The following is a 26,562-nucleotide window of genomic DNA, read 5'->3' as shown; positions in this document are numbered from 1 at the left end:
CCCATTTTACTCACCTGAGTCCTGTATTCCCCCACCGGAGACGCGCTCTTGCTCTCTGCCCGGGGTTCTCGGCTTTTGATTGGATAGATTGATGGCAGCGCAGCCATTGGCTCCCGCTGCTGTCAATCATATCCAATGACCCAGGGGGGGCTGAGTCTTACATTTGGCATCTATGTACACCGAATGCTGGGCTCAGGAGAGTGCACGGGGTAACGCCCCCGGGAGCCTACTTTTTCTAGGGGGTTATGCGATGCAGGGAGGATCTACCAGCACCACCGGAGGACCCCAGAAGAGGATGATCAGGGCCACTCTGTGCAAAACTAGAGGCAAGGTAAAACTGGAGGTAAGTATGACATGTTTGTTATTTAAAGAAAATTAAAAATGAAGCCTTACAATCACTTTAAGGAACAGGCGCCATCATTATAATGTGGCAGTTTGGCTCTCCTGCACAAATCGCTGTAGGTGTACATTGGCCACTTTAAGGGCGATTGGGGACGCACGCTGCCAGAGGTGTGAGCCTGGAGCTAATGTGCGTGGCCGTCGGCCGCGATGTCCGCTGGCCACCTGTGATTGCTCCACACAGAGCCAGAACGGGGATCTGTCACTGTAAACAGGCAGATCCCTTTTTTGACAGGGGAGTAGAGAGAGATTTGCTGTTCCTAGTAATCAGGAAAAGGGATCTCTCTCCTCCTCCAGTCAGTCCCCACCCCCCACAGTTAGAAACATCTCCCAGGGAACACATTTAACCCCTTGATCGTCCCCTAGTGTTAACCCCTTCCCTGCCAGTGACATTTACACAGTAATCGGTGCATTTTTATAGCACTGATCGCTGTATAAATGTCAATGATCCCAAAAAAGTGTCTGATCTGTCTGCCGCAATGTCACAGTTCCGCAAAAAAACACAGATCACCACCATTACTAGTAAAAAAAATGAATGATAAAAAAATGCCATAAATCTATCCCCTATTTTGTAGACGCTATATCTTTTGTGCAGACGCTTGCGATTTTTTTTTTTTAAACCCAAAATATGTAGAATACCTATTGGCCTAAACTGATGAAGAAATTTAAATTTTTTGGGATATTTATTATAGCAAAAGTTTAAAAATATTGTTATTTTTTTTTTCTTTATAGCGCAAAAAATAAAAACCACAGAGGTGGTCAAATACCACCAAAAGAAAGCTCTATTTGTGGGTAAAAAAGGAGGTCAATTTTGTTTGGGTACAGTGTCGCACGCCCACGCAATTGTCAGTTAAAGCTACTCAGTGCTGTATTGCAAAAAATGGTCTGGTCATTAAGGGGGAAATCCTTCCGGTCCTTAAGTGGTTAAAGGGGTTGTAAAGGTAAGTATTTTTTCACTTTAATGCATTCTATGCATTAACGTGAAAAAACTTCTCACAGTGCCGGTGCCCCTAGTCCCCCCCGTTTTACTTATCTGACCCCTCAAAAGTCCCGCGCTCACCCCCGCTGTCCTCTTTGCGGCTCAGCCTGGCCGCTGATTGGCTGGAGTGGATGGATTGAAAGCAACGCAGCCATTGGCTTGCACTGCTTTCAATCGCATCCAATGACGCGGCACGCCGGGGGGGCGGGGCCAAGTGATACAGCGAGCGGCTATAGCCGCCGGCTGTATCACAGGAGCGCTCCCGCAAGTGCTTCTCACCATGCAAGGGAGCTCGCATGAACATGAGAAGTACTTGTGGGGGGAAGCCGAGACAGCCACCGAGGGACCCCAGAAGTCCAGGTTCGGGGCCACTCTGTGCAAAACAAGCTGCACAGTGGAGGTAAGTATAACATGTTTGTTATCTAAAAGAAAAAATAACTTTACAACCCCTTTAAAGGACAATTTCACCTTTGTTTAAAAAAAAAAAAAATGCACAAGTTTTTACAGGTTCTTGTAGTTCTCGCATTCACAATGCTTTGTGAATGAATGACACAGCCGGGTAAGTGGAGCCCCACGGGGCCCCTTTTTTTTTTTTTTTTTTTTTTTTTAAATGGTGACAGCAAATGCAGGGGGGGGGGGAGAATTCCCCCGTTCGCTGTAACAATGTGGGATGGGCGTTGCAGGGGCTGCTGCAACAGTAACATGTTATGAAAAATAAACTTATCCTTTAAGACGGGCTATCTTTCCAGGGGGGTTTTTTTTTTTTTTTTTCCATGTTCATCTTAAGAATGCTTTGTCATACTGCTACTTTTTGTAAATGGGGCACATAACATCCCATCACCGAGATTCACTCTATCTCCGCACTCCCTGTAGTCCCTCATTAACCCCTTCCTCCGCACAGTTCCCAGATGATTGGTTTGCCATTAAGGAGACCAGGTAGCTGTTTCTACCCCACCACCAAGCCCTATATCAGGGGTCTCAAACTGGCGGCCCTCCAGCTGTTGCAAAACAACAAGTCCCATCATGCCTCTGCCTGTGGTAGTCATGCTGTCAGCCTTGCAATGCCTCATGGGACTTGTAGTTTTGCAACAGCTGGAGGGCCACCAGTTTGAGACCCCTGCCCTATATGATTCCATAGATGCACCACAGCACTGAACTCGCAAACAATGTTGTGGAAATGGAACTGACATTGCTTATGACATCGGAACAATGACATTGTGAGGATAACACTTGCTGTACTTTTGAATGTGTCTTGCTCAGAATTGCCCTCCATATTTTATTGTAAAAATAAAAAGCGTAGGCCGTACGGGGTGAAAAAGTCAGTTTTGATAACATTTATCACACAAGAGGAGCGACGTAGAAGGAAAGTAAACAGGATATAGATTTTATGTGATGGGTTACCTCCCATTTCTTTTTTGGCCGGGCCGGATAGATAAGGTGATAAACCTCTTGTGTCTTTTCTGTATAAATCCCTTTCCTCTAATCGCTCACCTCTTCTTCCAGGCGTCACAGCCCGATGAGCTGACCATAGAGGAGCATGAGCTGCTAGAAGTTATAGAAGACGGAGACATGGAAGATTGGGTCAAGGTATTTCCACTCTTATTTATATTTATGGGCTGGTAAAGAATTTGTTTCTGGGTTTCCAGAGACGGGAGGCTCAATGTTACCAAGCTGAAAATCCTGGCTTTTTTCCATTTACAATGCTAAAACTTCTGGATAAGGTTTCTTATTTAAAAAATAAAAAAAGTTATTTTCAGCTGAATCCAGTGAGATTTAGGAATTGCTGTTACACAGCTGAAAAAAATAAATCCCTGCCTTTGTGTAATGCTCGTGGATTAAGCCTCATGTGTTCAACTGTCGAACAATGCAAAGTTCCTAGTCTAGTTTTCGTACCACTTGAGTTAAAGAGAACCAGTCAGAGACAGGCGGTTAAAGGAACCCACATTTGTCAAATCCTCATGTATGGCTCCTTAAAATAACTAACCTTTACGTCAGTATGGGGAGCGAAAAATCCCTGCAGTTCATAATTCTTGCCAGAAAAAAAATGGCAAACTTGGGTTGTATAGTTTATGTAACATGCCATGGGCTAGCCATGCTTTGATTTAAGCAGCTTTTTTTTTTCCAACCACTGTGACACCAACTTTAAATCCTCCTCTTCCTCTCCAGGCAAAGAATAAATCGGGTCAAGTGGGATACGTACCGGAAAAGTACCTCCAGTTTCCCACATCCAACAGTCTGCTGAGCATGTTACAGTCGCTAGCTGCTCTCGACAGCCGATCTCACACATCCAGCAACTCCAACGATGCCGAGATGGTCTCAGGAAGCACGAATGGCGATGCAAGTGGTAAGCATGATTTATGGCACATCATCAGTCACCAGAGTCCTCATGTGGTGTCTTTGACTTTCAGTGGGAATATCTGAATGATGCCTGCAGCTACAGGCATCATTCAGATATCCTTGTTTTCAGCCGGCGATTCTATGCTCCATAACAATGCTCATAGTGGCAGTTCCGCTGCTTGATCGTTCTTATGGGCGACGGGAGGGGACCTCGCTGGCCGTCCGGTGCTTCTCCGGGCTCTCCTGTGCCATCGGGGACCCAGAGAAAGAATCAGCCGCTGCCGGAGGACAACCATAGAGATTTCCGGTGACCAGATAGTCACCAGTCATCTCTATGACCGTCGGAGGCCCGGGTGCGACGTTATAACTTCAGGTCTGGCCCGCTGATGTAAACAAAGCGGCGATCACGGCTGGTAAGCATGAGATCGTGGGTTTATTTTTTTCCCGATCTCAGGCTTTCCAGCCTGGAGGAGAGGTGTGGGGTCTTATTGACCCTGCATCTCTCCATAAAGAGTACCTGTCACAAACAATTCCTATTACAAGGAATGTTTACATCCCTTGTAATAGAAAGTGTAAAAATAAAAAAAATAATAATAATTTAAACCGCCCCTGTCCCCGGTAGCTCGCACTTAGAAGCGAACGCACATGTAAGTCCCGTCCACATATGTAAACGCTGTTCAAACCACACATGTGAGGTATCGCTGCGTACGTTAGAGCACAATCAACAATTCTTACACTAGACCTCTTCTGTAACTCTAAATATGTAACCTGTAAAAAAAAAAAAAATTAAAGTGTCACCTATGGAGATTTTTAAGTACCGAAGTTTGGCGTCATTCCATGAGTGTGCACAGTTTTAAAGCGAGACATGTTGGGTATCTATTTGCTCGGCGTAACGTCATCTTTCCCATTTATACAAAAAAAGTGGGCTAACTTTACTGTTTTGTTATCTTTTAAATCACAAAGCTCTTTTTTCCCAGAAAATGCGTTTGAAAAATTGTTGCGCAAATACCGTGTGAGATAAAAAGTTGCAACAACTGCCATTTTATTCCCTAGGGTGTCTGCTAAAACATATATATATATATATATATAATGTTTGGGGAATTCTGAGTAATTTCCTAGCAAACAAATATAATTTTTACATGCAGGAGAAGAGTGGCCGAATAGGCCCAGTATGGAAATTGTTAATAATAAAAACTCTTCATTGCATAAAGTGTTACTAAACCCAGGACCCTGCATTCACTAAATCTAGTCTCCCACAGTACACAGAACATGAAAATGCAATTATTTTAATAAATGTAAACTGCTAAATACCTTTTGTCATCTTTTTTTGTGACTTCTATCAGTGTCTAGTTAAAGCTTGTAGCAGGAGTTTTCATTCTCCCCTGACTGTCCTATCAGGCAGCAGGACCCCTGACCCTCTTGTCTGGACAGTGCTGATTGGCCCTGTGCCAATCACATGCACCCTCCCTAGAAAAAAAATATCTAGCAAAACACACCAAACTGAGCATGTGCAGAGTGCCCCAAGGCTCTGTACTATCAGATGGATTGGGGAAGGATCAGAGAAGACAGAATACAATGCAGAGGATTAACTCCTTAAGTTCCACAGTGAATATAACAAGCATGCCTTACTGCATATACAGACTGATTTTACTGTTGTGGGTTTTGTAACATTTTAAGTGCAGAATCCCATATGAGCCCATTTAAATTCATCTTGTACTGGTCTGATATTTGGTCTGGTGAGTTAAATGTTGTAGATCACTTTTAATTCGGGTGTGTTTCATTCTATAAGAAATGCATATACAGAGCCAAAAGTTTTAGTTCGAAGTGGATTATTATACCTGTAAAGTTTTTATTGCAGTCTGTGTGCCCTGGGGACACCCCTTTGTTCTGGTGGACAGTGTCACTGAGGCAGAAAGCGATAGGAAATCCAACATTTTTGATTTGCTATCAGAACAAGGGGCATGGATAAATCTTCTTGTTGTTCAGCAACAATTGTCTAAGAAGGGAATTTGGAGAGATTTCTTTACACACACACACACACACACCTGAAACTTTTTTTAAATTCTTGAAGACATCATTACAGAATATTGGAAAATATTAACATGTTAAAAGGCCATAGGTAGTATTGGTCACATCCAAGATTTCCCAAGAAGATCGAACACAAGAGAGAGCACAGCAGACCTTCTAAGGTACCCAAACTATCAATTAAAACAAATAACTTTTTACTTATACAAATATATTAAAATACAAGGTCTAAAATCAGAGAACATTCCTATACCACAGGGGTCTCCAAACTACGGCCCCGAGGGCCAGATGTGGCCCTTTGCTAGCATTTATCTGGCCCTTGGGGCACTATTCCTCCCACTGACCTCAGTAATGGGGAACTATGTCTTCCACTGATACCAATGATGGGATACTATTCCTCCTACTAATACCAATAATGGAGCACTACTCCTCCTACTAATCTCCAACCCTGAGGCCATATTTATTCTTACTGATGTTGGGCTTGGGACATTTTTTTTACCCCCGCTGACCACAATCCGGCCCTCCTAAATTCTGAAGGACAGTAGACTGGCCCTTTGTTTGAAAAGTTTGGAGACTCCTGCTATACAGCATGTAACATATTGAACTCATCCAAGGGATATATCTTGCTCCCAGCTTCAGGTATTCAATGAGAATGTAGAAAACCTTTGACAATAATAACTCTAGTAATGCAGCTGGGGTGAGATTATTCCCAAACTTTACGCATTTCTCAGAATCAAGTTCTGCGTCATCAGGAGATTGAATAAGAACTGTACTCTACATGAGGATTAAAACAAACAAGATTATAATATACAGTGGCGGCTCATCCATAGGGACTCCTGAAACAGCGTCCCACCAGTTATTGTTGCAGGGAAAAAAAAATACTGTATTTATCGGTGTATAACACGCCCTTTTTCCCCTTTAAATCAGGGGGAAATCGTGGGTGCGTGTTATACACCGAACCCTGTTTTCTATGAGGGAAGAGGAGCGAGCCCCGCTGAATTACATAGGGCCGCAATCTCCTGTGTACCCGGTGCTCTGTCACTCACAGCCACGCCTCCTGGCCCCGCATTGGGCCACTGTTCTGTCCATCATATGAGCAGGGCCAGGAGGCATGGCTGTGAGTGATGGCACGCTGGGTACACAGGAAATCGCGGCTCTGTGTAATTTAGTGGCACTCGCTCCTCCTCTTCCCTCGGAGACAGCAGGGACAATCCAACACTGGTGAGGCTGCATTGATGGTAAAGGTGAGGCTGCAGATGGACAGAGAACAGGCTGCATTGTTGGTCAATTTAATGGCTGCAGATGGGCACTGAGCAGGTGCATTGATGGGCAATTTAGAGGCTGCAGATGGGCACTGAGCAGGGTGCATTCATGGGAAATTTAGAGGCTGCAAATGGGCACTGAGCAGGGTGCATTGATGAGCTGTGACCCTCATTTTGCTTCAAAGTTCTTTATTTAAAATTGAAGTTTTTCCCTTAAACTTCCCTCTTAAAATTGGGGTGCGTGTTATACGCCTATGTGTGTTATACACCAATAAATACGGTACTTAAAGCGGGAGTTCAGCGTTTTTTTTTTTTGGTTTTTAAAGTCAGCGGCTACAAATACTGCAGCTGCTGACTTTTAAAATAAGGACACTTACCCATCCAGCGCGCCCGCGATGTCAGCACCCGAAGCCGATCACTCGATCGTCTCTCGGGTGCTGCCGCCTCCATGTTGAGTATGGGAATCAGGAAGTGGAGCCTTGCAGCTTCACTTCCCGGGTCCCTACTGCGCATGCGCAAATCGTGCTGTGCAATAAGGATGGTCCCCGCTGTCCCTGGGATCCGTGTGTTTCCCAGCGGGCAGCGGGGGACCCACAGGAAGTGGCGTAAATATCCGCAGATTCTGCGGATATTTATGCCGGAAGTGGGTGCAGATACCTGTACTGTACAGGTATCTGTACCCCCCTCCCCCCTGAAAGGTGCCAATTATGGCGCCGGAGGGGGGGAGGGTTCCGATGAGCGGAGGTTCCACTTTAGGGTGGAGCCCCGCTTTAAATGAAAAGCTATATAATATTTTTTCCTGTCTTTGTGTAAACTTGTATACTTATGTGTCTGTGTGATTACATTTCTGTGCCTTTTAAATGCTAGTCCTGCACCTGCAGTTCCCTTCCCTGATTTGTTTATCTCTCTCTGCTGTTGCTAGGTAAATTAGAAGAAAAAAAATCTAATCGTGATTTTTTTTTCGAATCTACCTAGCATCAGACCGTCCGCGCGAAAAATCATTTACAACTGTAATTTAGAACACCGAGTAATAGTTTCTCCATGCTTACTCATAGCTCCCAACTGTCCCTGATTTGGAGCAATGTCCCTCTGTCCCTCATTCCTCCTCATTTGTCCCTTGTTTGGTCTGATCTATATAGATGTATATAAAATTCACTTTTTATCTATCAAAAAGTGTTTTCCAGCGCTAAACCTTTCATCTGATTTGTAAATTGCTGCATTTGTAAATTCAAAAAGCCAATATAAAGAAATAGTAGTGGTTAAAAAAAATCACTTGTGGTTTTAACTAATCTTGTTTTTTGTACAATTCTCCTTTAAGGGGGTGTGTCAGGGGGTGTGTCCTATGCCTGCATACTTTTGCTGATAGGTGTCCCTCATTCCCATCTCAAAAAGTTGGGAGGTATGCTTACTGGCTGCCTGGCGGTCTACCATTGTGTTTAATTGGAGCTCATTAGGGTGGGCTGAAATCCTAGCCTGGCCTGCCTATTGAGCTCCCAGGTAGGTTGCTGCTCATTTTGCTTGCGGCAGCAGGCAGTGGCATTGGTTATTGTGCTGCACTTCTGCACTGGTCTCTTCTCACTATTCAGCTATGGCAGCAAACATCGGCTGCCTGCCGCCAAGATATCCCAGCTCCCTCCCCATTGTATTTGTTAATAAAAAAATGTTAAAAATAAAAATTAGATTCCCAAGGGGGTCTCTTACTCTCTCTGTATATCCCCTTAGGGCAGGGGTCTCAAACTGGCAGCCCTCCAGCTGTTGCAAAACTACAAGTCCCATGAGTCATTGCAGGGCTGACAGTTACAAGCATGACTCCCACAGGCAGAGGCATGATGGGACTTGTAGTTTTGCAACAGCTGGAGGGCCGCCAGTTTGAGACCCCTGCCTTAGGGTGTCTCTCTCACCCCAAACTGCATTGTGTGGCTGCACGTAACTGGATTGTGATTCCTTTTTGCTAAATCTTAATTTAAAATTTTTAAATAAAGATGCATTACATTAAAAAAATTATCACAAGTTTTAGGTCATGTTCAGTGCTTTATTCTAAAGGCCCGTACACACGGTCGGACTTTTTGACAACAAACATGCAAATTAGCTGTTTTGGAGCAACATCCGACTGTGTGTACGCTCCATCGGACAAACTTTTTCTGTTTTCATCGGACTTTTGTTGGCTCTGCGAACGGACAAACTTTTTGACAACAGAAGTCCGATGGAGCAAAGTCCTACCGTGTGTATGCAAAAGCATCGGACTTTTGTACAAGGTACAAACACGCATGCTCAGAACCATTGCAAACGATCAGACTACAATACAGAAGTTGACCAAAGGTGGCGCTGGAGTCATTGAACGTCCTCTTTTGAAGCGGCGTCAGTACGTTGTGACGTCACCACGTTCGTGTTTGTTGTCAAAAAGTCCGACCGTGTGTATGCAATACAAACTTGTGGACAACACACTTTGTACAAAAGTCCACGGAAAAGTTTGTACAAGTCCGACCGTGTGTATGGGGCTTAAGGTATATTTTTCAAAGAAGTGACGGTTCTACTTTAAAACTAAACAACATTTAAATAAAAACACATTGCACTTTAACCACTTCAATACCGGGCACTTAAACACCTTCCTGCCCAGACCAATTTTGAGCTTTCAGCGCTGTCGCACTTTGAATGACAATTGCGCGGTCATGCTACACTGTACCCAAATGAAATTTTTATCATTTTTTTCCCACAAATAGAGCTTTCTTTTGGTGGTATTTGATCACCTCTACGGTTTTTATTTTTTGCGCTACAAATAAAAAAATACCGAAAATTTTGAAACAAAAAATGTTTTTTTTTGTTTCAGTTTCAAAACTTTGTAAATAAGTACGTTTTCTCCTTCACTGATGGGGCTACACTGATGGGCACTGATAAGGCGGCACTGATGGGCACCAATGTGGCACCAATGAAGTGGCACTGATAGGCGACACGGATGGGCGACACGGATGGGCAACACGGACGGACACTGATAGGTGGCACAAATTGGCACTGATAGCTGGCACGGATGGGCGGCACGGATGGGCGGCACGGATGGGCATGGATAGGCGGCACATGTGGGCATGGATAGGCGGCACATGTGGGCATTGATAGGCGGCACAGGTGGGCATGGATAGGCGGCACAGGTGGGCATTGATAGGCGGCACAGGTGGGCATGGATAGGCGGCACAGGTGGGCACTCATAGGCGGCACAGGTGGGCACTCATAGGCGGCATCGGTGTTATAGTAATGGATGCCAATCAGTGCCAAACAATAATGCATGCCAATCAGTGATGCCCATTGTGGGCACTGATTGGCATCCATTATGGGCACTGATTGGCACCCATTGTGCTGACTGGCATCCCTGGTGGTCTAGGGAGGATTATGGCCTTTATTACCTTTTCCCTGGTGGTCTAGTGGCGTCCCTGGTGGTCCAGTGTGGGCATCCTCGGGGGGGCTGTGCTGATAATCGATCAGCACAGACCCCCCCTGTCAGAGGAGCAGCCGATCGGCTCTCCTCTACTCGCGTCTGACAGACGCGAGTGAGGGAAAGCCGATCACCGGCTCTTCCCATTTACACTGTGATCAGCCGTGATTGGACACGGCTGATCACATGGTAAAGAGTCTCCGTCGGAGACTCTTTACCGAGATCGTAGTTGCCGGGTGTCAGACTGACACTAGTGATGGGAAGTTCGGATCTTTAAAATGAATCGGTTCATTTCGAACTGCTCACTGAAATGAACCGATTCAATGAATCGATTCTTCGGTTCACTTGCTGAGTCTACTGACAAGCAAGTGAACCGAAGCTCTGATTCAACCTTCTTAAATGAGTAGAATCAGAAGACTGATTCACACAGAAGGTTGGCAGGTCCTGGTAATGTTTACTTTGATTTAGTTCATTGGCGCAGAGCACAATTGTTGTCAATTGACAATTATTCCATTGTTGTCAGATTAGCGCAGTGTCATGCATTTTGGTGATACGCAAACAGCTGTGTTAGGCTGGGTTCACACTTGTGCGATGCGGGAACCCTGCGATTCCACGACGGGTTCCTGCATCGCACCCAACTCGCACGACAGTTCACAACGACATATGCGAACTGCTGGGGAGTGTCATACAATGTTAATGGCACCCCCATTTCAGTTCGCATGTCGCACTGCGAAGTGTCAGTTTGGACATGAATCGGATCGCATGAGTGCTATGCGATCCGATTCTGGTGCGGACCAAAAAAAGGGTCCTGTGCGAGTTTAGTCCGAATGCGATACGATTTCAACCATACTATCTGTATGGCTGAAATCGCATTGCACGGACATCGCCTGTGATTTGCACTGCAGTGCAAATCGCATGCGATTTTGCACTATGCTGCAGTGTGAACCGGCCCTGAGCCTAGGTTTCCGCAAATTTGATGGATAGCAATGTTACCTGTGAAGTTGCCCCAGAATGCAGTTCACATGCACACAAACCCCGCTTTTCATTTAGGCTCTGTTTCCACTTGTGCAACTTGTCCTGCGACTTGGGACTGCAAGTTGCATGACAAGAAGTACCCGATTTCCAATGAGTACCATTCATATCTGTGCGACTTCAAGTCACAGCGACTTCAAAGTAGTCCCTGCACTACTTTGGTCCCATTGTAATGTGACTTGAGGTCCATAAACCTCCAGAATACACAGGCATGGCTTCAAGTCGCGGCATAATCGTGCAACTTTCTGGCTTTTCAGGCTAACGCAGCCTGAAAGTTGCACAATTCTGCCGCAATTTTGATGCGACTTTAAAGCAATGCCTGTGTATTCCGGAGGTCTATGGATCTCAAGTTGCATCCGAGTGGGACCAAAGTAGTGCAGGGACTACTTTGAAGTCGCACAGATACGAATAATACTCATTGGAAATCATAGAGTACAAAGTCGCAGGACAAGTTGCACAAGTGGAAATGGAGCCTAAATGAAAAGTGGGTTTTTGTGCATGTGAACTGCATTCTGATGGGCCAACTTCCCAGTTAATATTGCTAGCCATCAGATTTTCCCATAGTCTTTACAGCGCATGCGCAGGAATGATGATCAGATTTTACTACCACTACCATGGGCGAAGTACCCCTGGTAGTAAAATCCAATCGTTAAGGCTATTTTCACACTTGTGCGACTTGAAAGTCAAGTGCTTTTGACATGATTTTTGACATGACTTGAAGCAATGTTTGTGTAATCTTGAGGTCTCTGCCACAAGTCGCATCAAAGTCAGACAAAAGTAGTACAAAAGCTACTTTGAAGTCGCACAGATATGAACTGAACTCGTTGGAAATCATGGGGTGTGACTTGTCAAGTGACTTTGCAGTCTCAAGTCGCAGGACAAGTCGCATGAGTGTGAAAGGTCCTTAGGCTGTCCGTACCACCTGATCACTGCTGCTACCTCATTGGTTTAGTGTATTGTTTTACTGGTGGTGACTCATGGTTCTTTCAGTGTACTGGGTTCTAAAAACTGATACTATTCTTTAACTCAGTGTACTGTGTACTCCTGGCTCTTGTTTTAAGTTTGTATCCAGTTCCTGAGTGTCACTGTGCTTTGAGTCAGCTGATTGGTTGCAGGGAGGGGCCGAGCTCTCTCACTCTAGGATCATATTACCACTGCCAGCTCTGCTGCTCTGCTATGTACTGAGTGCAGAGTGAACTGTTTCAAACGAATCAGTTCACTGAAAAGAATCGATTCATCCAGTTCACTAAAAAGAACCGGTTCAAAAGAACGATTCGTTCATGAACTGGACATCACTAACTGACACCCCGCAACAACGATCGTCGCGATGCGCGCCCCCGGGGGCGCGCAGCGGCTCATAATCCTGATCACGTCATATGACGTGCGGTCAGGATTATGAAACCACTTTGCCACCGTCAATTCCCTATAGGGCGGGCGGCAAGTGGTTAAAGGAACAATCCAAGCACGATAACCACTACAGCCTGCTAAAGTGATAATGGTGCCAGAAATGCCCTGGCACTGCCCCACTGTAAGTAGGCAAACCATTTTAATATGCTTTGACCGCTTAATCCTGCTTAGCTCTGTAATGCTAACCAGATCTTCATAAAGAAGAAAACCAGTGTATGTGGTCAGAGGACTCCAGGTAAGTTGTCAAACCATACAAAAGCGATTTGAATACTTAACCATAGGATGATGCCAGGACACACCTCACTACTACAGACTCCTAGTGGGTATACTGCTTGCAGTGTTCATTTAAATAAACATCACTTTAATGTGTTCTCCTTGTTGTGTTTTATATATATATATATATATATATATAGCTATATATCTATAGATAGAGATATATATAGCTATATATATATATATATATAATAGATAGATGTTATTTATGTTTTAAAATAAGCTAAGTTATTTAAATTACGCTTATATTTAAAAAACAGTTGCTTAAAATGGCTTTTGCTTATTTATTCTTTTTTACACCACTTTTAATGTGATATAGTTACATAGTTAGTAAGGTTGAATAAAGACACCAGTCCATCCATTTCAACCTGAGTGAGTGTCTACAATTGTCCCTATCTCTGTACATTGCACTCTCACATTGGTCCCTACCCTCAAGGAGCCACAATCCAAGGTCCCCATTCATATACTAGGGCCAAATTTGAACAGAAGCCAATTAACCTACCTGCATGTCTTTGGAGTATGGGAGGAAGCGTGAGTACCCGGAGGAAACCCACGCAGGCACAGGGAGAACATGCAAACTCCAGGCAGGTAGTGTTGTGGTTGGGATTTGAACCAGTGACCCTTTTTACTGCTAGGTGAGAGTGCTAACCACTACACCACTGTGCCACCCCGATATGTGTTCGAGCTAGTGACATACAGGTGACATAGTGGGTGTGGTCTATAAGGAGTGGGGCTTGTGAGAAATGAGAGGAGTCAAAAAAGGGCAGTGTCTGGCGCCCCACCATATTAACACTTCACCAGCCGCTACTGATAACACACATACAATAACGGAAGCTACCAGTTTAGGTGTCTGGATAAAAGTTACGCACAATGTATACTGTGATTCTGAGAAATGTGTAGAGTTTGGGAATGATCTCAACCCCAGCTAAAATACTACAGTTATCATTGTCAAAGGTTTTTTACATTCGCCATGAATATCTGAAGCTGGGAGTGTGATATATAGCTTGGATGAGCTCCGTACATTACATACTTTATAGGAATGTTCTCTACAACTGATTTTAGGCCTCTTTCACACCAGCAAACCGCTCGGGTCCACCTGTCCATTTTTCTGTGAGATGATCAAAGCTTGGGACATTTCTTTTTTATAACCTAACCCTGCTTTAAACTTCTCCACAACTTTATCCCTGATCGGTCTGGTGTGTTCCTTGGCCTTCATTATGCTGTTTGTTCATTAAGGTTCTCTAACAAACCTCTAAAGGCTTCACAGAACATCTGTATTTATACAGAGATTAAATTACACCCAGGTGGACTCTATTTGGACTCTATTTACTAACTGGGTGACTTCTAAAGACAAATGGTTCCGCTAGATTTTAGTTAGGGGTATCAGAGTAAGGGGGGCTGAATACAAATGCCCCCACACTTTTCAGGTTTTTATTTGAAATGGTTTTGAAAACCATTTATCATTTTCCTTCCACTTCACAATTTATGTGCCACGTTGTGTTGGTCTATCATATAAAATCCCAATAAAAAACATTTACCAACCTTTTTCTTCTGTGGATCCAGTTTTGGAGAGCTATTGCGCTACGTATATATACCTTTTATATCTTTATGCTTGATCACAAAAAAAAATATGATTTTGTTGGTAGGGCGGTTTGTTTCCACAAAGCTGGTATGCTTGCTTTTGCAGCATTTACAAAGTGTTTTAGCGAACGATTCTTATTCCCCGTACACACGATCGGACTTTCCACCAACAAAACCGTGGATTTTTGTTCGAAGGTTGTTGGCGCAAACTTGTCTTGCATACACACAAATGTTGGGCCAAAATTCCAAACGTGGGTACGCGGTAATGTACAAGACGTACGACGAGCCAAGGAAAAGGTAGTTCAATAGCCAATGCAGCTCCTTCTGCTTGATTCCGAGCATGTGTGAACTTTTGTGCGACAGACTTGTGTACACACGATCGGACTTTCCGACAACAGTTTTGTTGGCGGAAAATTTGAGAACCTGCTAGCCAACATTTGTTGGCGGAAAGTCCGACAGCAAATGTTCACTGGAGCTTACACACGGTCTGACTTTCCGACAACAAGCTCACATCCAACATTTCCCGTTGGAAAATCCGGCCGTGTGTATGCGGCATTATACTTTTCTATGGATAGAGGAGTATCATATAGCAGACGTGCTGCTGGGTCCCATGCCAGAGACTCACTGGTCAGGACTGGGAACATCAAAGTTTTGTAAGGGTGCTGTACCACCTCGTAAGTAGCGCTTTTGGTTCCCTTCTTGATATTTACTTACTACTGAGGTCTTGTGAGTAGAGAGAAGTGTGCCGTCTTTTTGAGCTAGGTTAAATTAAGTGTTTAAATCTCTTTCCTAGTTCTGTAAGAACGGGGGGTCATTGTTCCTGCTTCCTACCTGTGTGGCATAAAGCTGTGACAGAGTATGTCTTACTGGTGTCTAATTTAGGCATACTGTAGTTCAAAGGGCATAAGTTCCCCTGCTGTTTTGAGTCTTTTTGGTAGAATACGAAAGATATGCCCCTAGTTGAGTGCATTCCCAAGATGTCTAACTCAAACGTGTATGTAGTTCCTGTGACAGACCCAAGGGGGATGGAGGCTTCTGGAGGGGACATGGGGCAAGCCTCTTACCCACTGGTTTTGGCCCATGGAGGAAACTGGGGATTTTGTCTGCTTCTCCCAGTCAGAGCATGGTAAAGAGCTCAGTTCAGCCTCTGATCCATGGAGAGAGCAGATCATTCTCTAATGATGGACAACAACGCTGAGAGTGAGGCTTGGAGCAATTCACTGAATAACGACAACAAGGCTTCCCTTCTGGAGGCGATGGAAAGGTGTAATATTAATCCTGTACAGGTTAATAGTCAGAGGAAATTGATTTCCTTCCTGCAGATTGAGTTGGGGAAGCCACTCCACTTGGGACAGAAATATTTAGCAACAATATCCCTCAAGAAATCTATGAAAACTTATTTCCACATTTTTCAGATTGCTGGAACATTGTATGAGCATAGGCTGTTGTAGACTGTTGCTGGACAGTCTGGAGTGGGGTGTTGATCCCTGATTAATCAAAGCATTGTCTGGTTGGGCAGTGACCTGAGTCACCAGGCTTGTCTAAATGACTAGTTGTTAGCCTACTGTTTAATTAGCTTATTGTTTGTTTATGTTGGCTGTTCATTAGATATACTGTTTACAGTTTGCATTGTTTAGGGTAATGTGATCAAGCTCTTATCTGATTTTGTGTGGTATACAGGACTATTCTGTTTGAATTTACAATAAAGTCAGTTCCAGTTTGCACCTAAGCCAGTTTGCAACTAAGCTAGTTCTTGGGTGCAATGCTCGGCTATAATACCGGGTTCCTGTTTCAAGAGTGGAGGAAGCTGTATCTTGGCAGAGGCTCAGGCTGGGTGCCAGTCGGTCCGTCAAAAGTTCCTATTTCTAATGTGGGCATAGGGCGATTGTTATGAGAAAAGTGAGCTGATCAAAAAGTCCCTTGTGCAATGGGGGTGCTGAATTGTAGGTCGAAGGTCTGTTTTTAAATTCTGATGACCCCCAATACTGGAATCTTGGGGCTTGGTGAAGGGGAGATGGGCAAATTATGGAAAACAGTCTTTATTACCTATAGTGTAGCTCCTACCAGCAGGTGTTGACCAATAGTCCAAAAATTCAGTGCAGTTCCATTCTAACCCACAGTTTAAGTGTTGTTGTGTACCAGTCTGGTAAAGGGAAGCTGCCTTTAGATATTTGCCTGAGTCTGGGAAGCCTTCTCATGCCTTTAGCGTAGGCAGGGTCAGGATGGATCTTTTTAGTCTAGCTGGCTTTTTGGCCCAAATATATTTCAGAAAACTGGTCTTAGGTCAGTTAAGAGCCCGGTTGGCAATTTCACTGGAAGAGTGTGGAGACTATAACCTTGCTTCTCTGACAAGGTTTTTAACTTTTTTTTTTTTTTTCTCCTATCTGGTGATCCAGGAGAGTGACGCATAACCGGTTCTAGGATGACAACACTCACACACTGCATCTATGAAGGAGCCGTCTTGTCTAGCTAGGATAGGACTACAGATCACCTCCTCCCCTTATCCATAACATGAGGGAGTTGTTTTGTAGTTTATAGATGATCGCTGGTAGTAAAACTAATGGAATCATACAGTCAGCACAGGAAGTTATCATCCCAGAAGATTTGTGGCAGGATTAAAAGGTATTTTTTGCACTTATCAGACAGGACAAAATTCTTTAAGTGGTAAATTTTACATAATAGAGAGCTAATTGTTCATTGTTTGGTTTTACATACAGAAGTCTCACCAAACATTTTCTGATTTGCTGCTAAACCAACAAGGTGATGCATTTAGAACTTAGAGTCTTCCTAGATGGTGTTGACCCTGAGCGAACGTGGTCAACAGTGCACCCCCTCTCTCCACTGCTGTTCGACCATACAGCTAACAAGTACTTGCCTTCTGCACCAAGTGCTTGCCCAAGACATGTGCCATCAATAAATATACAAGGAGTGATGGGGAGGGGACGAGCCAGCTACAGTGCCAGAGGAAGAAAAAAACCCTTGCCAAGGCAAGCTTTGCAAACCTGCACCATCCGTTCTATTACAGGAGCAGGTGAGTTGTCAGAGTGAGGCTTATGTCCCAAGGGCTGTGGGCAGCTTCCAGGCCTTATCTGTTGGAATGATGTCAGTATGCACCCATTTAGTGGGGCAGTATCAACTGAGCTGTGCCACCACTTAGCAGTTGTAACGTTCACAAATTGGGCTTCTATCTAGGGTGGACCAGAAAAGTGGGAATACAATCACTAAAGAAATTATTTTCTTTGCAATACATTATCTGTTTGTTGGAGAGGCTAAGAAAGGTAATTATACAATAATCTACTGACTGGTCATAATAAAAAAAAAAATTTTGTTAAAGGGGAAATACAGCCAAAGCTCGTTTGGCTGTGGATCACAGGAGTACATTTACTTCTGCACTCCTGCGACCCGTTTTGTGTCAGAGCCAGTTCAGGCTGGAGAAAGATTGGGACCATATGGTCAGGATCCACCCAGGAGCCTGGACCAGCGCCTAGCTCAGCCTCTCAGGGAGCCGCTGAGAGCTTGACCCAGCCGCTCCCACCTCCTCCACAGACCAGCGTTCCAGTGGGGGAGGGCGGGGGGCTTGGGCAGAGCAGTGAGCCGCAGACTAACAATCACCAGCTCTCTGCTCACAGAGAACTGAGCAATCAGCGGTGTTTGATCGCTCAGTTCTGAGTCTTAGAGCCGGCGGGGGACAGATGCAACAATAAAATCAATCCCAAACGTATTTTTTAAGCTATTTATGGAACAATTTAATGTGCTGATTTATGGTTAAAAAATTTGGTAGAAGAGAGAATATACAAGAGCATGGTATTTAATCCTGTAGCTGATTTATCTTTTCTACAAACTCAGTCTGTTGTCCTTCTCTCCTCCTATTTCCCCAGTGTGTTTTGTGAAAGCACTTTATGATTATGACGGCCAGACGGAAGACGAGCTGTCATTTCCCGAAGGAGCCATTATCCGGATTCTGAACAAGGAAAACCAGGACGACGACGGCTTCTGGGAGGGAGAGTTTAACGGCCGTGTTGGCGTTTTTCCATCAGTGTTGGTGGAAGAGCTGGTGGGGTCTGAGAACGGGGATTCCCAGTGGATAGAAGACATTCAGGTGAGATGGTATTTGCTGTCTTTCTCATGTCTTCTACCGAATGGATCATTTTGTTATTCCAGAGATGTGAAGCTTGTATTTTAGGGCCACATGGCTCCGACCTCTATCCTTAGAGAATTTAACACAAATTTTTCTTTATTACATTTACTGCTTGTTTGTTACCAACTCTGATCAGCCTTGTAGCCCGGTTCTCTTACCTGCGTACCAGTGACTGGGTAAATGTGCATTAACTCAAAACAGCCTCTTGGATTCAAGTTAACAGGGAACTTCAGTCTCCTTGATCATGACTCCACCCTCCCCCACTGGTGCCGCCATTTTCATTAGTCTGGCACATGCGCCAAAGGGCTCTGCCCGGCCATTTACACATATGCTGATCTGTGCTCACGCATGTCCTGGAAAAGGGGTCCCATATCTCCTCCTCTGCATCATCCTCATGCATTTTGCATGGCAGCCCCACATGCACAGATAAGTTGAAGGTCTCTGCAGGGTCCCAAAGCCCAGCAGACCCCTTTAGCATATCTGTTCATGTGTGTGCAATTTCATTCTTGCCGAGGTGAAAAATGAGGAAGTGCTGCCATGCAAAACAAAAAAAATAAAGAATAAACTTTTAAAAATGTGGTAGAGGGAGGAGGCTGAAGCCAGGTACACTCACATTGTATTTTGGGGGGTGGAAGATCCACTTTAAATAAAAAGATGAAATCTAGTTGCATTGCATTGTATTGTTACATAATTCCTCATTGATTTTTTGGTAATTCCGTTTGTGCTCCTTTTTGATTAAAAGGGCAGACTTTACAGTATCAATGTCTTACTGAAACCATGATTGTTCTTCATTTACAGGTATCCCCCTTACCGAAACCCCAGACGTCCCTTCCCCCTCTGCCGCTGTACGACCAGCCTCCTACCAGCCCCATATACAGTCCAGATAATGCACGGGGCTCAATCTACTTCCCCCGCTCCCCGTCTGTCACTGGTAAGAAGGAAATGCTGCCAAATGCACAGCTGAAGCACATTTATAGCCGTTTTCACCTACTGGAATAATTATTATGTAGCTACTTTAGTAAGTCCCACACTCTTATATACACCGATCAACCATAACTTTTTGACCACACGCCATTACCCATTGAGGCATGGACTCCACTGGACCTCTAAAGGTATGCGGTGGTAACTGGCACCAAGCCTTCAGTAGCAGATCCTTAAAGTGATTGTAAGGGTTCGTTTTTTTATTTTATTTCATACTTACCTTCACTGTGCAGCTCGTTTTGCACAGAGTGGCCCCGAACCTCCTCTTCTGGGGTCCCCCGGCAGCTCTCGCGGCTCCTCCCCACATCAGATAACCCCCTAGGAGAAGCTCTCTCCCAAGGGGCGTTACCTTGCGGGCTCGCTCCCCAGTCCAGCAGACACGAATGCCAGACTCGGCCCCACCTCCCAGCCTTGCATCATTAAATTTGATTGACAGCAGCGGGAGCCAATGGCTGTGCTGCTATCAATCTATTGAATCAAGAGCCGGGACCCAGTGGAGAGAGGGAGAACGTGTCTCCGCCGACAGAAATATGGGGTTTAGTTAAGTAAAATGGGGGGGCTTAGGGGCCGGTCACTGCCAGGTGTTTTTTCACCTTAATGCATAGGATGCATTAAGGTGAAAAAACACAAGCGTTTACAACCTCTTTAAGTTCTGTAAGCACATCTCATCAGTGCTCCATTGCATTGAGATCTGAAGAATTTATTATTATTAATATTATTATTATTCGCGATTTATATAGCGCCAACATTTTACGCAGTGCTTTACAATGTATAGGGGGACAACACAATTACAGTGCAATACAAAAGGTACAGGAGGGCCCTGCTTGTAGAGCTTACATTCTAAAGGGAGGGGGGGGGGGGGGTGGTACAAAAGGTAATAGCTGCAGAGAATGATTTGATGGGGGTGGAATTTAGAGGCCAAGTGAACATCTTGAACTCGTTATTGGTTTCCTAAAACCATTCTTGAATTCATCAAACCAGGCCACCTTCTTCCACTGCTTTATGGTCCATTTCTGATGCTCACGTGCCCATTGTGAGTTCTTTTGGCTGTGGACAAGGGTCAGCATGGGCACAATGACCGGTCTGTTGCTACACAGCCCCATACACAACAAACTGTGATGCACTGTGTGTTGTGGCGCCATTCCATCGGAACCAGCATTGACTTTTTCAGCAATGTGAGCTACAGTAGCTCTTCTATTGGATCGGACTACATGGGTCGGCCTTCACTCGCCACATGTAGCAGTGAGCCTTTGTTGCCTAAGACCCTGTCACCGATTCGTTGTCGTCCCTTCTTTGGACCACTTTTGGTAGGCCCTGACCACTGCAGACCGCGAACATCCCATCGGTTTCAGCTGCAGTTTTGGAGCTGCTCTGACCCGGTTATCTAGCCATTACAATTTTACCCTTATCAAAGTTTCTGAAATCCTTACTTCCTGAACTATATGTCTGCTTTCAACACATCAACTAAAGGGACGACATGTTCACCTGCTGCCTCATATACCCCAACCACTTTCAGATGCCATTCATTGTCACAAGATAATCCATGTTATTCACGTTACCTGTCATTGGTCATAATGTAATGGCTGATTGGTGTGATAGTCCTAATGCTAATTGTTTTTCTCTCTTTTTCAGAAAATACCATAAACTTGGAATCCCCTTCAACGTCGCACCCGCACCCTCCACGGATCACCCCCGATGGATATCAAGGCAAGCTACGCCCAGTAAGTGTTTTTCATCAATGAAACTCGGTTTATAGTGTTACACAGTGCTTATTGTGTATTGGAGACAGGTATTCTTTAAGTCCTATATATTCTAAGGCTACACAGAAACTTCCCTATGTAATAATCCACTTTTACAGCTACTTTTCCCACTTTCTTTTCAAAAAGTCCAGCTAGCTGGGAATTCAGGCTTGAGCTTTTCAAAGGAATTGTCCACCTAAAGCTAACATTTCCGTAATGATTGGTTGCAGTGGCTTGAGTCACCCACCATATCTCTTTATTACAAGCTCTACTCCCCAATATGGTCCTAGCAAAGCCTAACAAAGACGTCTCACTTCCCTCTGCTGCATTCGATGCGGTATAAGATTTCTAAAGTAAATAGGAGACTCGGCAAAAGGAGTGAGAATGTGGCCTAATGGTTGCAGGAGGAGAACAAGATCTTTCGTATACTGGTCAGGTGATTTAAATGCCAGTCTGATGATCAGATGCCAGAATGCAGTTCAGATGGGTTTCAGTGCGTGGGGTCTGATGTTTGAGGAGAAACAGCCAGTCGGCAGCCCTGTGAGAACTTGAACACCTTTCTTCCCCCCACCACCCATCTTCAACAGTGATCACACGATCGGTGTTTTTTAAAAGGCTTAATTAATTTAAGAATTTGATGTGCTCTCATGCCTTTAGTTTATTGCAGTAATTGACAAATCACTTAAAAAAGGGGGGGGGGCTCAAATGTAGTTCCTAAAATTACCGAAGGGCTACACATAATAATCAGAGAATGTAATACTACAGAAAACTGGTAAAGGCTGCAAACATGTTAAAAAAGAGGGACAGAGGCTGCGGACTTGCTACAGGTGATGATCAGAAACTACCAGCATGCCACGAGAAATTGTTGGAGACTAGGGGCATGCCACGAGAAATGGTTGGAGACTAGGGCATGCCATGAGAGATGGTTGGAGACTAGGGCATGCCGTGAGAGATGGTTGGAGACTAGGGCATGCCATCAGAGATGGTTGGAGACTAGGGGTATGCCATCAGAGATGGTTGGAGAATAGGGGCATGCCATGAGAGATGGTTGAAGACTAGGGGCATGCCACCAGAGATGGTTGGTGAATGGGGAATGCCATGAGAGATGGTTGGAGACTAGGGGTATGCTATGAGAGATGGTTGGAGACTAGAGCATGCCATGAGAGATGGTTGGAGAGTAGGGGCATGCCCCTAAAAATGGTTGGAGACTACGAGAATGCCACAAGATGATTGGCGAATAAGGGGCATGCCGCAAGAAGTGATTGGATACTATGGACTTGCCATCAAAACGGTTGGAGACTAGGGGCATGCCACAAGAGATGATTGAAGACTATGGACATGCCATCGAAAAACGGTTGGAGACTAGGGGCATGCCACATGAGATGATTAGAGACTAGGGGCATTCTACAAGAGATGATTGGAGGCTATGGCATGCCACCAAAAAACAGTTGGAGACTAGGGGCTTGCCACGAGAGATAGTTGGAAACTATGGACATGCAGCAAGAGATGGTTGGAGACTGCCTGCATGCTATAAGAGATCGAGACCACAGGAGTGCTATCGGAGCTGGTCAAACACAGAGCTAGTCAGGAAATGGATTCATGGGTGCACACAGGAGCAATGCAAGAAACCACATGTGATTCGGACAGGAATTGCAGCGCATTCCTGTTCAAACTACATGCGATGCTTTGCAGTGCGATTTGCACCCATTCATTTTGTATGGAGGCAAATCACACCACAAAGTATCTGTTTCAGGTATCGGGAGCATCCAGATCCTTTATAGGAGATTAAAGAAAATCACAAAAAGAAAAAAATCAATGGACGGCACAAGAAAAAAGTAAAACAGAGTAAAAAGAATAAAGTAAGCCAGTCTAAAGCCTGGTACACACCACTAGTTTTTTTTTGGCGGGGACGGCCCACCGCCAGAAAAGTCCGGTCGGCGCTCTTTGCCATTGGCAAAGAGCGCTGATCGGGAGTCGGTAGGCTGCTGGTTTTCCAACATGCCCATCCGACAGAAGCTGGCCAAACGGCCAGCTTCTGTCGAACAGGCTGCCATACACACGGGCCGAATGTCGGTTGATTTTTATTGAACCGGCCGATGCCGCCCGACATTTCGGCCCGTGTGTACTAGGCGTAAAGAATCTTTTTCCTTAACGGAGTCACACACAGTAATGTCTGCAGGGATCCTTGAAGGTTTATTGTGTTTTCTTCTTTCTCTTTCCAGGTGCGAGCGGCCCCACCCCCGCCCACACAGGCTCACCGGCGGCAGCCAGAAAAGACGGAAGATGTAGAAATTACGTTGGTTTAACAACGGCTTCTGGAAAACTGCTGCAATCGCGGGCCAAATGCGTCATTTGGTCCGGATTTTTTTAGGCACCTTTTGCATGTCTAGATCCTGAGAGATGGGACTGAGAACACAACGATGGACATTTTTGTGCCTTTTTTTTTTTTTTGTTTTTTGTTTTTATGTTCTGATTTCAAGTGGAATCTGAGCTCCCTGAATGGACACTAATTGGGGGTTGTAAGTGCAATCGCAGGCGCAGTCATAGCAGCGGTGGGGTAGTGCAGCTCTGGCAGCTTCTTGACAGACACAAAAAAAAAAGATTTTTCTTTTCTTCTTTTTTTTTCTAAGTTTTAATTTACCTTATTTTTGTCCCTATTTTCAGACATATCTTCCCCGTAGTAAAAAATACCAGTTCAGCCTTTATAAAACACAATGGATCAGAGAACCTAGAATACATATTGCCTTATGTTATGAAGAAGCTAATAATGCTCAACGTTTGCAGATCTGTGTTGTGATCGCCATTGTATTTGGTTTTACCCTGGAATGGTCAATTTTAGGCTGATGGCAGGCTTGTGAAGGGTTAACTTCCAGTGCAGTTACTAATCAGATAACTCCGCTGTGTACAGGAAAGTTTCAGGGTCTTTGTTTAAAGCTGAACTCCGGGCCAAACAACTGTTGTCTAAATACAAGCGTCATGTGTATTCTTCCTTAAATCTTGGAGTGCTTTGTGTATTTCTTCCAGATCTGTGCAGTAATACAGTGTGTGCAGGAGCTTCCTATAATAAAGACCGCTCACTGCTGCTCTCTCGCCTTGTGCAGGGTGACTGGTCTCGTCTCCGCCCCCTCCTGCAGTTTTCTGCAGGCAGACTGTAGAGGGTCGGGCCTGCTGGGTCCCTCCCACTGCTCTGCTCTCTGCACAGGCTGTGCACTGCCCAGCGCTGATGTCACTGCAACTTTTACAATGTAACATCTTGGTTTGCAAAGGAGGTTGGTGCATACAAAGTGGATTTATATCCTTTGTTATTGTTGAGTTTTATATTTAGAGCAACGTTTCTGTGCCTGGAGTTCAGCTTTAAGAGTACTGGTAGGAAGTGGGCTGTGTGTAGGCAGATCATTTTTATTTTTAACAGTAGCAAACTTTATTAACCCCTTGGCGCTGGCCACGCGCAAATATGTGGACTCTTGTCGCTGAGGGGCAGCATATTTGCGTGAATTGCTGCCCATACAGCTGTGCCAAGAGTGCACGCGGCGGTGCAGACTCCTGACACCGTTACCGACACCTAACCAAAAGACCCTGATTGTTGCTTGCGATTGGGAGTTTTCAGATCACGTGGCAGCCAATCACGACAGTCACTTGCTCTTAAAGCGGAGTTCCGCCCACCCGACGAAAAATTAAGTCAGCAGCTACAAATACTGCAGCTACTGACTTTTAATATATGGACACTTACCTGTCCAGGGTGCCCACAATGTCGGCACCGCAGCCTATCTTCGGATCGCCTGTTGGGTGCAGCCGCCACCATTGCCGGTAAGGGAACCCAGCAGTGCAGCCTTTCAGCTTCACTCCCTGGTCCTTACTGCTGTGCATTCCAATTGGTCCAGCGGTGGAGAAAGGAGGGGGCCAGACTTCTAACGTACCTCGCCGTTGCAAGGTCCGATGGAAGTGGGGACAGGATACCTGTCACACCAGACCACCGGGGGCACCTCAGGGGGGGGGAGGAGAAAAATAAGCGGAAGTTCCACTTTTTGGTGACACACGCTTTAAGCCCCACCCTGTCCCACCTCCCGACGTCATAGACCTCTTAAAGGACCAGGAGGCGCGGGCGTGAACAAAGTACCATAAAATAACAAAAGTAGTGCCACAGTTCAAGTATCATCGATGAGCACAGTACAAGATATAGAAGTGCAGAATCTGTATTAATCTTACAAAAATATAGTTCAGAGACCTAGAGTCAGGAACAATAAAGTACCAGTGTATACCATATGCTGTATATACGCTACTATGCTGGTATATACCATATAGGCAGATCATTTGCACACCCCCACCCCGCCCCCCCCCCCCCCCCCCACAGCACAAGCTCTTCTTATCACAAGCCCCAATAAGTACCTTTTAGACCCCTTTCACACTGGTGGCATTTTCATTTTTCAGGCGTTACAGCGTCTGCATAGCGCCTGAAAAAAGCCTTAGCTGCAAACCCAGTGTGAAAGTCCGAGTGCTTTCACACTGGGGCGCCGCGCTGGCAGCGCGTCACAAAATACAAACACAAATACAGCTTTAGGCGTTTTTGATATTTTGTGAACTTTAGGTATGAAGGGGATTTCTTCCATTACTTTCATGTAATCTGCCATGTGGCTCCGCAGAGGCTGTGTCCAGCACTCAGTTATTTTCAGTTATAGTGAGCTCAGTTATTTTCAGTTATAGTGAGCTCAGTTATTTTCAGTTATAGTGAGCTCAGTTATTTTTATATCGGTTCTTTTCAGTTATAGTGAACTCAGTTATAGTGAGCTCCTATTCTCATATATTGAGTTAATTTTGTTTAAACCCAGGTGTTTTGTAGTTTCACTGACCTGCAAACTACAAGGAAGTGTGTATAAAAGTTCAGTTTGTATTCTGTAAAAAAAGTTCAATTTTTTTTTTTGTACAGTGCTGTGGATATCTGATGCCTCCCTGTATCAGCATTCCCTGTTCTGAACCATTTCAGGCTG

General features: G+C 44.8%; 1 protein-coding gene across 4 annotated transcripts in view; it reads left to right on the top strand.

The window, feature by feature from the left end:
- FCHSD2 (FCH and double SH3 domains 2) overlaps window positions 1-25,905 on the top strand; it is a 342,693-nt gene extending 316,788 nt beyond the window's left edge. For all 4 annotated transcript variants that reach the window (XM_077451465.1, XM_077451462.1, XM_077451463.1 and 1 more), the window contains 6 exons: window positions 2,882-2,965; window positions 3,545-3,722; window positions 18,598-18,818; window positions 19,656-19,788; window positions 21,471-21,559; window positions 23,800-25,905. In XM_077451465.1, the coding sequence (XP_077307591.1) occupies window positions 2,882-2,965; window positions 3,545-3,722; window positions 18,598-18,818; window positions 19,656-19,788; window positions 21,471-21,559; window positions 23,800-23,883 (789 nt within the window). In that variant the 3' untranslated portion in view covers window positions 23,884-25,905. The remainder of the gene's footprint in view (window positions 1-2,881; window positions 2,966-3,544; window positions 3,723-18,597; window positions 18,819-19,655; window positions 19,789-21,470; window positions 21,560-23,799) is intronic.
- Window positions 25,906-26,562: the final 657 nt, after the last annotated feature.

This window comes from Lithobates pipiens, unplaced genomic scaffold (assembly GCF_037356315.1).
Source record: "Lithobates pipiens isolate NorthernLeopardFrog02 unplaced genomic scaffold, aLitPip1_a1.2 Scaffold_23, whole genome shotgun sequence".
Taxonomy (NCBI): domain Eukaryota; kingdom Metazoa; phylum Chordata; class Amphibia; order Anura; family Ranidae; genus Lithobates; species Lithobates pipiens.
Note: the sequence above shows the minus strand (reverse complement) of the source record. Positions and strands in the feature narration are given on the sequence as shown.